Source organism: Pelodiscus sinensis, chromosome 7 (assembly GCF_052426305.1).
Source record: "Pelodiscus sinensis isolate ZL-2025 chromosome 7, ASM5242630v1, whole genome shotgun sequence".
NCBI lineage: Eukaryota > Metazoa > Chordata > Testudines > Trionychidae > Pelodiscus > Pelodiscus sinensis.
In genome coordinates this window covers 38711554-38724481 of record NC_143058.1, presented here as the reverse complement: position 1 = coordinate 38724481, position 12928 = coordinate 38711554, and the positions used below count along the sequence as shown (strand labels likewise).

Below are 12928 nucleotides of genomic sequence, written 5' to 3'. Positions count from 1 at the left end.
TGTTGACCGATTCCCATCTAGACTACCACTTTTTGCCGGCAAAGTGCCACATCGGCAAAAAGCGGCGATCATTTTTATTCAAATGAAGCGCAGGATATTTAAATCCCTGATTCATTTGCAATAGCGATGTGTCTAAACTACATCACTTTGTCAGCAGAGGGGTGTAGTTTAGACACACCCCAAGGGCACATCTACACAGGAGGGCTAAAGCTGAAATAAGCTATGCAACGTGAGCAGCAATGTCAATTGTGCAGCTTAAGTCAAAATAGAGTATTTTGGCTTTTGGTGCCATCTACGTGGCAGAAAGTTCGAGAAAGAGCACTCTTCCTCCAGCTTCCCTTACTCCTTGTAAAAAGAGGGTTATAGGAGTTGGATTAAGAAGTCCTCCAGCTAACCATTATTTTGACATATGTGTCTTTGTTGACACTAACTATCTTATCCATTACAAAGATAGCTCCTCAATTATCATCTCTAATACCATTAGCTCACAGACATTTACCTTCCTTCCCCCCCCCCCCCCGCATCTCCCTTCTGTTCTGAAATGTGATTTGTCCTTTTCATATGTGTTCATTTTTTTTAATTGTATCCTTTGGTATATATGGTTGTGACTATTTTCTTCCACTATTTGATCTGAGGAAGTGGGTCTGGCCCACAAAAGCTCATCATCTAATAAACCATCTTGTTAGTCTTTAAAGTGCTACATAGTCCTGTATTTTGTTTCAGCTATACCAGACTAGCATGGCTACATTTCTATCACTATTCTACATGGAAAAAAGAGTTCTAGATTTCACACAGACAGTGGGAAAAAAAGGAATTTTAATCTGTGGCAGGGTAAAGTATGGGATTCAAATGCCTCAATACTTGTAGGGTAAGGTTCGGTGGCTGCATGAATATGATTGACTTTGGGATAAGAAACTTCTGGAGATTTTTCCCACTAGGTCACTAATTTGCTACACTTGGTGGTTCTTACCATTTGTTGACACTTCTGTGGTGTTTCTGAAATAGGTTGATGGTCATAGTACAGAATCCAGGTGCTGTATTCTGAAAACAGTCAGTCACTATTGGCACTCTTTTTTGACAGTCTCAAAGAGGTCAATAATTGAAAGGAATGGAGCCTGTTATTTCTATAAATGGATCTTCCAGAATAATGTTGAAATACTAAGGCACGTTGGTGAGACAATTAAGGAGAAATTTGCACTACTGCTGCACATTCTGTTTCATGTACAAATAACTTCATTTTCCTGGGCTAGAAAATTGGAACCTTTTGCAACTATTAAATTGTCTTGATAAAATAGAAATAAAAAATAGAAATTAATCTTAATTTTCAAAAAGCATCGGTGTTGTCACAATCAAGAGAATACTCTATTTCTTTCACATTTGAAATTTGCAGCCTTCCATCAAATTTCTTATATACCATTACAAGATTGTATAGGCTATTATAAAGGAATAGAACTAGGGTTATAAATCAAAGCTAAAATGGAAAAATCCCACAGTTTATCTCAATAAATATAAAATACTCCTACCTCTTTGCTCTCCTCTAGATCTGACTCGCTGCTAAACTCTTCTGTATTTAAATTTTCAAAATCTGATTCCCCAACAGCAATCGGCACAGTCACAGTGAGACTTGGATTGTTTATGAATGACATGTAATCACTTTCATCGACGACATATTTTTCCACGCTGCTGCCTACACCACTGGTAGTTCCATTCCCATCTTTAAGATAGTTAAGGTCTTTACCTATTTCTACAACAGTATGGTTGGAAATGCAGCCGTCTTTTTTGTTGTTTAGATCTTCAAGAGGCTTGATTTCATCTAAAACTTTTTGCTTTCTAACAAAAGCTTTTTGGGCGAATTCATGTACTTTTCTTTTTACATAATCTATTCCCTTCTGAATCCTTGCCACTGCAATTTGGAGATTGTTCATTTCATTATCATCATCTGTAGCCGCAAGGTTGTCCGAACTAAATGAGCTCAGCAGCAAGGCCAGAAAGAGGTTGAGTACCTAAAAGACAGTAAGGAAAAAACATAGCAGGATGTCTTATTTTTAAGTGATAACAATAATTACTTTATGGCATGTTTAATTATATAATTTTTACTTCACATTTAATAGTGTTATCAAACTGCCTAATGTCCATTCTTCTTAGTCCATTACTGCTGTATTGTACTATTTCTTTCTGACAACATTTTCAGGTTGCAAATCCTACAATCCCACTTGGCTGGATGACAATTAAGGTGAAAACCCAGTCCCAAGAAGGTGAACCCCACTCTGTATGAGCTCTTTACACAGGAGTGTGCATGGTGCAGGGGAGGGCATATGAATAGAGGCCAAGAGATGGGTGAAAGTAGGGCTACCTTCTGCTCTGAAGGGGGGGGCTGTACTCTCTCAGAACTCATAGAGGCTACTCCATTAAGAGACTGTTGTGCAGCCATTTTGTAGCAGGGGGATGGGAACATTTCTTCCTGCCCTCTCCCTCACACACCCAGCTTCTTAGGCTGGGTACTTAGCAAACTCTTGATGTTTATTAATTAAATAAATATGACAAATCAGAAAAATAATACTCACTAAATGCTACCAAAATAATATTAATACAATGTAATGTTTTGTGTTGAACATTCTGAGACTAAAGATTTATCCCTGAGCCGGAGTGTTCTGAGGGCTGGGAGCCAGAATCATTTGAGATTATTACCTCCATGTCCTAAGGGTTCAGATAATCCACAAGCAAGAGCCTAACCTTGTGACCCCAAAGCAGGTATATAGGATCCTAATGAAAGTGGCCACTCCAGTCTGCTCAGTGTCACTACTTTGTTGGGCAGATGTGGGCAATAATTTTTGCGGGGGACATTCCAAGGGCTGTATTCTTCCATGACTTTAATGGAAGAGGTGGAGGGTCTGGGATGGAGGTTAGGTGCAAAAGGGAGCTTGGGGTAAGGGTTTGGGTGCAGGAGAGGGTCTGGGGTCTGGGAGGGAGTTTAGGTAAAGGAGTGGGCAGTGACCTGAAGCAGATGATTGGAGTTCAAGGTCTGGGAGGAGGTATAGGTGCAAGAGCGGGGGTACAGAGGGTTGGGTTACATGGCACAGGGATGCAGGGTAGGAGGGCAGAGGGATGGGTTGAGGGAGGGAGGGCCTGGGTGCTACAGGCAGGCTCTGGACAGAATCTGGGCGATTACCAGCCAGCAGCCCAGCAGGTTCCTCAGCCAGACTCCCTAATTTCTATGCCCTTGTAGGCCTCTCAGAGCATCCAGCTGCAGGGAACATGTGCCTCTCTGAACACTGCAAGCCCAAGGGGAAGGGGAGGGTGCTTCATGTGCTGTCTGTCCCGCAAACAGGCAGCTCCCATTGGTCAGAAATTGGCCAATGGGAGCTGCAAGTTGCAGATTGTGCTGGGGCAGGGGTAGGGCAGCCCATGAAGCCTCTTATACCCATCTCCCCAAGCTTGCAGCATTCAGAGATGTACATGGCCCCAAGGTTGCTTTTCTGAGAGGTTTGTGGAGGCAAGGCAGTAAGGGAGCCTGGCTGAGGATCTGGCAACTTGGCAGGCCAGATACAGCCCTCAGGTCATATTTTGCCCTCCCATTGTTGGGGATGCTCCCTGCTACCTGATGTAGTGACAGACAACTCCTGCTCCACCTCATGAACCTGCTGCAGCATGTGTCTTCTCCCGTTCAAGCGACAGCCAGTCACCCAGCTATCCTGGCATATATATACACTACACTTCCTGTACAGAAGGGAGTATTCCTAGTATAGAATGCTCTATATAAATCAATAAGAAATGTGTGAAAGAGTGTTCGCAGAGTCATCAATTCACATTCCAGGTTCAGTTATGATATTAACATGCCTTATTTTGATTAAATATTAGATGATTTGGGATAGTTTAATTTTTTTAAAGTTAGGTCTTAACCATCTTTAGTTCATCTCTGTTAAAATTAAAAGCACATTTTATCATATAAGGCATCATTTGTTGTAAAATAAATTATGTACATACCACTAGGTTTCCAATCACCATGACCATCATGAAAACAATAAGGCACATGGCTTGCCCTGCAACCTCCATACAGTCCCACATAGTCTCTATCCATTCTCCACACAACACTCGGAATACAATCAAGAAAGAGTGGAAGAAGTCATGCATGTGCCAGCGTGGAAGTTCACAGTCATTGGAGATCTTGCAAACACATTCCTTGTAGCTTTTGCCAAACAGTTGCATACCAACCACAGCAAAAATGAAGACAATGATGGCCAGCACCAAGGTCAAATTTCCTAAAGCCCCCACTGAGTTACCAATAATCTTTATCAGCATATTTAGTGTGGGCCAAGACTTTGCCAATTTGAAAACTCGAAGCTGGAAAATAAGAGCAGAGGAGCATTGTTACCGATGCTACAAATTACAATGAAATCATCAGTGCATTTCAGACTTTTAGTTACCAAAAACACATAACTGTAAAATGTCTCATTTAATTGCTACCACCTTTAGTCACCACATATGTTTTCATACATGCTGGCCAGAAAGGCTCAGCAGGTTTCTGCAATAAAGCACTTATTGACTGACGTCCTAATTCAAACTCCTAACAGCCAAAAAATGTAGGCTTTCACTGCAGGCTTCAGTTACACCCCAAACGTAGGGATCAATAGTACAATAATGAATATGCTTATCATGTCCACTGATTTACTCAAGGATATAGTTCCCCTGGAAAAAGTGCTGATTGCCAGTTGCTAACAAGGCACACAGACAATGGCCAAATTCATTCTTGAGATAATTCCACTGAACTCAGTGGAATTATCTCAGGAATGACTTGGGCCCTATATCCTTTAAATAAATCAGAATATAAATATTATGTTGCTTTCAGTTCCATGTAAGAGAGTACTTACTAACGGTATACATATAGGAAGGGAATTTGTCAGTTGGGGAGAAACACCCATATATTTAAGAGGAGAGTTGGTAAAATTTTCAAAAGAACCTAATAAATGTAGGATCCTAAATCTCACTTTCAAAAGTAATAGACACCTAAGATCCTAAATGTCACTGCGAGTTAATGGAACTAAGGTGACCTAGTGTCTAAATCACATTTGAATATGGGACTTAAACACCTTTGAAAATTTTACCCTGTATCATTAAATCCAGATGAGAGAAAGATTTTGTCTCCTTTCCCCCAAGTTCACTTCCTCCTGTCACAAAGATCATCCTGGTGGGAAAATATTGCTGCTAGAATGCATCATTGCATCCTCACAGGTTTGGAAAGTTTCATTCATAGATGTATCATTGAATTCCAATTGCCTGAAATTGCTTTTTGGTTTCAACTCTGTCTGAAACCAATGGCTTAATTTTGTATTTTCTCTTTTGTATTTTCTCTGAGATGCAGAGGAGCAAATGCAGGTAAATTAAAGATATGAGAATGATGGGGCAGGAAAGCTCTGCATACTAGCTGGAGAGCATTAAGTTCCAGAACACTGATGTGTACGGTGGCTGACTTGGGATACCACTTCCCTTGGACCTTTAAATGGTTCAGAAGTGCTTCTCACTGTTAGTGGAGTTGTCTATTAAAAGGATCCTGGTCAGTAAAGGCCATGAAAAAGAATAGTCCACTGCACACCTTGGTTTTATCCCTCCACAACTCTAATAAGGAGATTTCTCAAGACATTAAGGATACCCAAGCTTTGCTCTACTTCTTTGGAAGACACAATGATCTCAACAACTCTTAAAAGGGATGCAGATGGAGTCTGGCATGTGATGTGACATATATGCATGCAAACATGTGCCCCAAGAGTCTGCAGCAGGTTCCTTCTGGGATACTGGAATAAGTATAGGGTTGGCATGAAACTGAGTTTAGTCTGATGCCTTTCAGAAGCCTGGGGCTTAACAGTGCTTGATAAATGCTAAGGTCTGACTTGGGATCAGCACTGTGGATTTTTTTCAATTAATTCTGAATCCAAGCAAGGCAAAGAGGTCTTGTGTCCTTTAAAGTGAGTCAGTCGATTGATGAGAAAAATTCCTCTTTACCAGATGTCTAAGTGGAGATACATCAAGATCCCTATCTTCTCCAATGGAAGGCCATTAGAGCTAGAACTTTGGTGAACATTACTGGCACTATGGAGTTCATGAAGGAAACACAAGTATTTTCAATGAGCTGATTGTACTGAGATGTGAGGCCTCTTGAAAGCTGGGAGCCACGAATCAGTCCATGAGATCTAAAGGGAAATTATAGATGCAAGTGTAACCATATGGAATTTGAAGCAACACATGAAGGTGCTGAAGCAATGAAGACAGATGATAGGTTTCCAGCCCTCTTTCTTCTTTGGGACTAGGAAGTAGTGAGAATAAAATCTCTTTCCCCCAAATTCTGAGACCACTTCCTCCATCACTCCCAGCTGAACGAGAGAATCCACCTGTTGCTTCAACAGTCTTTGGTGAAGAATCCCTGAAGAGGGATGAGAAGCATGGAAAAGGGACTGGAATAGCTAGAAAATGGACATGATACACCTTCCTAATGATAGTAGAGGCCCATTGGTCTGAGGTTATCTGAACCCAGGCTTCTTGGAAACAGGAAAGAAGGTTACCAAAAGGGTTGGAAAGATTTGGAGGTCATCAAGCTAGACTCTAGGGCTGCGTCTTGCTTTTGCGATTGCTTGCAATTGCTTTTGCACAAAATCTTGCCACCTGACCACACTGGCCGCGAGTATTTGAGCAAGAACACTGACATTCTAATGTAGGAAATCAGTGCTTCTTGCACAAATACTCTGACACTCCCGCTCATGGATAAGCCCTCTTGCGCAAGTATTCTGGCATGGATGCTTTTGCACAAAAGCACATCTCTTGCACAAAAGCACATGCCAGTGTAGATGCTCTCTTGCACAAATACTTTAATGCAAAAACTTTTGCGTTAAAAGTATTTGCGCAAAATCATGCCAGTGTAGACACATCCTAGATGTATTTATCAAAACTGCTCTTTGCTGAAGTCCCAAATTGGGGAGCACCTGAGGAATAAGCTGTGGTAACCTTTGGTGAAATTGCTACATCTTCCTCAGAAGGTCTGAAGATCATTGCTGTAGATATACTAACAATATCGTCTCTGTCTCTAAAATGGTTACTATTGTCTGAGCTGCTTTCTTTTTGGGATTGGGAAATACAATCCCAAAGATTTTTGATAGGCTCTAAGGTCTTTTTAGATATGGAATGCCTCATAAATACAACTATTAAAGAGCTCATTGCCTTTGAATGAGAAGTCCTTTGGCTTGCAGCCGAGAAGATTTTCTCATCACCATGGCAGAGGCCATCAATCTGGCTGCTCTGTTTGATGTATTAAACATGCTTCAATTGCTGTTCAGGCCCCAGGCTCATCCTCTGTTATCAGGCACTTCAGTTCCTTGTGCTGATCTTTGGGGAGTCTGTGCATTAAATTGGAAAGTCTATACTATAACAGAAATTGATACTCAGAGAGCAGTGTCTGAAAATTTGACACTCGCATCTGAGGTATTTCATCCAAAGAGATCTAAGTCCTTCATGTCTTTCTCCCGAGGAGTAGATTGATGTAGCCCTGCACTTTTTCAGGGCTGGCATTAGATGGACGCAAATGACAATTACCCAGAGCTCCATGCCACAAGGGTCCCTGCATTGGGGGAATTCAGACTTCAGCTTCAGCCCCAAGCGGCGGAGCTTAGGTTTGGGCTTTAGAAACACTGCAAAAATCCAGTGTGTGAGTAGATGAGATGGCCAGAGCTGGTAACCATCTGCAGAGTAATTATGCGCACATATTTGTCCTTTCTCTCATTTTGGCTATTGTATGGCAAAGGGGAGTCTTTGAATAAAGGGTCTTTACCAGGAAAATGTCCTTATACTGTGGGCAACTAAGCCAAGTGACAAAGTTTATAAATAATAAGCTAAACTGTATAAGCTTTATAAATTGTAGGAGAACTAGCTACACACAAAGCCTACATCTTCACTATGCGGAAGATCGACACTGCCGCTGTCAATCTTTCAGGGAGCAGGTATAGTGGAGACCTACTAAATTGAACTCAGGGGACACTGTCGTTGGCACCAGTACTCCTGTTCCTCACGAGGAGTAAGGAAGTCAATGGGAGTGTTTGCACCCATTGATCTTTTGCTGTGTGGACTGCGTGGAAACACGATTTAAGATACGTCAACTCCAGCTATATAATTAACGTAGCTCCATTAGATACTAGTATTGAAAAGGCTCTTATCTCACCAAAAGCAGTATCTGTGTGGACAATCACTTGAAGAAGAGAGTCAGATTACTAATGCATTGTGCAGATCGATGACATGCATGCAACCAGTGGCTGTGCTATTAATCAGTTTTAAAAAAAATTGGGTGATGAACTTCTGACTTGATCATGAGGATTTATTAGAGTACTTCTTTTGGAAAAATTAATATACACCAGATTTATAATATACAAAGAGAAAATTAAAAATGAAGCAGAATATTCACATGTATAAATACATAATGTAAAAACCTACAGTGTTTACTAATGTACTTACCAATCTGAATGATCTAAGAACAGATAATCCTTCTACATTTGCAAGACCAAGCTCCATTAAACTAAGGCTCACAATGAAACCATCAAAAATATTCCAGCCTTCTTGAAAATAATAATAAGGATCCTTGGCAATTATCTTGAGAAACATTTCCGCTGTGAAGATCCCAGTAAAGACCTAAAAGTAAAATTAATATTGGAGCATCTTTTAGATTAAAATAATAAAAAATGATGAATTTGACAAGTTATATGTTCCAGTGATTCTTACCATAAGAGGACTTTCTATGATAAACCCACATAACTTCTAAATACTTCCATTCACTAATTTAGCAACCAAATTGAGAAGTGAAGCTAAAGCATGCCTCACAACATTTAATTGCTAAATGGGAAACAGCAAAGAAGGGAAATAAGTCTTCTCTTCAAGCTGCTAATAAGCATGTATGCAGATTGTCACATAGACCCATTCTAGTCATTCCTGGTATCTATTCCTTCCTTCTCAAATGCAAACTTTGCTAAATTTCTTGAGATACAGCTAACCTTATTCAAAAGCAGATTTCTTCATTTTGACATAGACTTGTATTGAGGATGATTTACAGCAACCCTCCAACCCCGGGATGACCTCTAGAATGCACTGTCAACCCACTCTACCATCTTCCAAGATGTATTATGTTTTCCCCTGTGCATCTGTACCCAGTGCTTTCCAGGGGGTAGAACCATGGTCCTCTTCCTAGCTTTCCATGAGGGTTGCTAGCACATCAGGAAGAGTAGCAGGAAGTAGTTTCTATAGAAAAATTCAAACTAGTAATATGGTGAACATTTTTATTAGTAAGGGGATAATTAATCCACTGAAACAGCTTATCAACGGATGTGATTGATCTTCCATAATTTGGGATCTAATGATTGTTTTTCAAAAAGATCTAATTTGGCTACAAATAATTACACTAAAGGGTATGTCTAGACTACATGCCTCTGACGACAGAGGCACGTAGATTAGGCTACCCAGCATAGGAAAATGAAGTGGCAATTTAAATAATCGCTGCTTCATTTAAATTTAAATGGCTGCCATGTTGAGCCATCAGCTATTTGTCGGCTCAGCGCGGTAGTCTGGATACTCTGCGGTCAACATCAAAGGCATTTGTTGACCTTCCAGGTAAACCTCATCCTGGGAGGCATACCTGGGAGGTCGACAAATGCCTTTGATGTCAACCGCGGAGCGTCCAGACAACCACGCTGAGCTGACAAACAGCTGATGGGCTCAGTGCGGCAGCCATTTAAATTTAAATGAAGCGTCGATTATTTAAATGCCTACATGCCTCTGTCGACATGCAGGACTCACCAGCTAAAATACCATGGCTGTGTATTATAGAAGGTCAACTATATTATCATAACTGTCCTTTTGAACTGTGTCTGGCTCTAGTGTAGAGGGTACAAGGTGGGGGAAGTTTCCTCTTCCCATTCTGACCCATATTCACCCATTCAAGGCCAAGCACATTCTGACCCTAAATCTGAAGTTCCACTGAACAAGAAAGTACCCCACAAACAAGGCATAGGGTGGGTATCTTGTAACCACATTGCTAATAATCCACAAGTGTGATCATCTGTACTTTGTCACATTACCATTTCTGGGAGCATGCCTTTCTGTGAGATCAGTGACAATTAAGGGAGACATTCAAAATATCAGAAAATTTTAAAGGACTTCTAGTGTCTGCTCCTTATTTGTTCTACAACTAGGAGCCATTTTGAAGGGGGATGAATTAAAACTTTTTACTAGCAATCTGTATAGGTAACACTGGAGATATGTTTTTGAGATCTTTTACAAACACTCCATTAAAGAAGAGACAAACAGTGTAGCTTAAATATACATAGTTAAACAAAGCTGCTTGTGAACATATCACAGGTGATACAAAATACCTTTGCAAGCCATGTTAAGGACACTCAGTAATTTCTTTTAAAGAGAAATGTATTTGTATGTCATGATACATTATGGAAGACTTACCAGATTTCCTACTGAAAGCACGTGACTAAACTGTTCCGTCATTGGATAATGCTCCATGGCCATAAATAATGTATTTAAAACAATGCAGATAGTAATAGCAAGATCGACAAATGGATCCATCACAATTAAATTTACAATATGTTTTACTTTTAACCATGGAGCACAGCAATCCCAGATCAAGCATGTGTTCGCAAATTTATACCAGCATGGTGGGCACTTCTGCCTGGATTCTTCAAGTTCTAGTGGAAAAGTATAAAACAAATTTAAAAAGAGAGCTCTTTATCGTATGTATCAAGTGGGTTTTGTTTTAAAGCCTAAGCATTCTCTTCAATGTTTAGGTGGCCTAATGGAATGATGAAACAGACCCCTTGAAACCCAGATTGATGTCCAGCCAAAGCAAAAGTTAAATAACTGAAATGAGGAACTTGACCTCATGTATTCTAAAACTGGTGTTAAAGGAACCCTGAATATTTCATTAATATAATAACCATTCACAAACCTGTAATCTACGAAAAAAGCAAAACACAGCTTTAATTCAAAGGAAACTATAGCAGAATTCTGGTGTACATGGAAGAGTAGCATAGTTCAAATTCCATCTTATCCTATGAAGAACTAATAATTTGATATTCTTATTCCAGCATGCCAGATGACACTGGATTATGGTCCAGAAGCATAAAATTCTAGGTCATGCTCATTTGGACTTGGCTACTGCATGGTTAGTCACTAGAATTACATCTCCAAACTTAAACTCACTAGATGAGATTTATTATAATTTTCCCTTGGAAAAAATGAACCTTATTTATACATTTATTTCTTCAGAAATAGTACATCTCACAAATCTGAACATGGGCTTGGGTCCTCTGACACAAAAACAGATGCAGCTCATGGTGATTTACAATAGGTGGAAGCAGGACCTACCTCTTAGATCATTCTGACAATGGCTTACTTCAGGTGTAGACACTAAAAGAGCTGGTTAATAATCAAAACAGTAATCTTCTTGTGCTATGGAACTAAATAACTTTCAGCTTAACTCTATATACATTTCCTTCTCAAAACTGGGCAACTCCTGCCCTTGGAAGCATGGATTTCTGAGGACCACCTGGTGCTATTATCACTGCAGATCCACCAGAGGTAGCACTGGTGGCAATGTTAGACACTGCAAACATACCTGATCTGAGCAGGGTTCCATGACATGGCAGCTAAAACACAAGTGGCTGCTCTAGCTAGCATTACTGTCTTTGCTGCCTCCCAATGAAATTGCATTTGCGAAAATAATAGTTGGAGATTTTATGTAAAATGTCAAGCATTGACACAGCCCTAGGCCATGTCTACACCAGGAGAACTTTATGGTATACTATAATGCCAATGCACTTCTGATGTAGGCACTTTGTACTGATAATAAAATCACTATCATGAGCAAAACAACCTGTACCATCAAAGCACAGCTTTGCTGATATAGCTACATTTACACTAAGGACATCTGCCAACAAACTACATCAGTCACAGATCTTTTCACACCCCAACTGACACAGCTATCCCAGCAGAAGTACTCAGTAAAGATTGGTCCTCAGTGACTTCCCCAATGTCAAACAGGAAGTTTGTGACAGAGCCAGGAATAGAAGCCTGGTGTTCTAAATCACTGTACTGTGCTTTAGCCATCACACCATCCCTTCCCATGTACACTTCTAGGTAAAGAAATCAAGTGTAGCAGAGTTTTTCTCTTTCCAGCTATTTATGAAAATTATTGTTCTTAATGCATCACAAATCAAAAACAAGACAAGGACATATACTTAATCATATCAAACATACCTTCCATTGTGTTTGTGAGTATGCTGGCTATACTCATTGCTCTTTGCCTTGCACTGGGCTCTGTCAGGAAATCCATAGAAACGTGGTAAGAACTTGTCCGTCTCTTTCTTAATTCCGTTTCTGTTGTGGTGCCCTGAAAATAAAATGCTGATAAAACAGACTATCACCATGTGTGTTGATTTAAGAAGTAAACACTGTATAGATTATATAAACATTTAGTAAGTTCCCAGGAAAATGAGAGTTGTATGGGTTCACATACTGATTTCATTTAGGTTCCAGTTCAGATAGAAATGTAACCACATACCTAACTTTCAGCATGTGAATAACCACATTGATTTTAATGGGACTACTTGTATGCTTAAAATTAAGCATGTTCTTACATACTTTGCTGCTTCAGGGGCCAATCATTCAATTTGCATTGAATTTGACTATTTTAAATTTTGAAAAAAAGTTCAACACAATTTGGCAGTGAGCTTTATCATAAATATCTTTCTAAGATATTGATGTGGCCATATCTTTTAATGAATCTGTGTCTGCACAGCCCATATGGACAGGCAGCTGTCTGCGCAAAAGGCCTATGTACACTTTGTTGGGCTGATTCTTCTTAATTCTTCTTAAGCCTTAATTTTCAAACCAA

The 12928-nt window shown here is 40.0% G+C and overlaps 1 protein-coding gene across 1 annotated transcript in view; it reads right to left on the bottom strand.

Annotated features, from left to right (window-relative positions):
• Positions 1 to 12928, bottom strand: part of LOC102446022 (sodium channel protein type 2 subunit alpha) — a 114817-nt gene that overhangs the window by 45641 nt on the left and 56248 nt on the right. The window contains exons 13-17 of the mRNA XM_006137325.5: positions 12292 to 12424; positions 10483 to 10721; positions 8491 to 8664; positions 3985 to 4341; positions 1524 to 2003 (exon numbers count right to left, since the gene is read on the bottom strand). Of these exons, the coding sequence (XP_006137387.1) occupies positions 1524 to 2003; positions 3985 to 4341; positions 8491 to 8664; positions 10483 to 10721; positions 12292 to 12424 (1383 nt within the window). The remainder of the gene's footprint in view (positions 1 to 1523; positions 2004 to 3984; positions 4342 to 8490; positions 8665 to 10482; positions 10722 to 12291; positions 12425 to 12928) is intronic.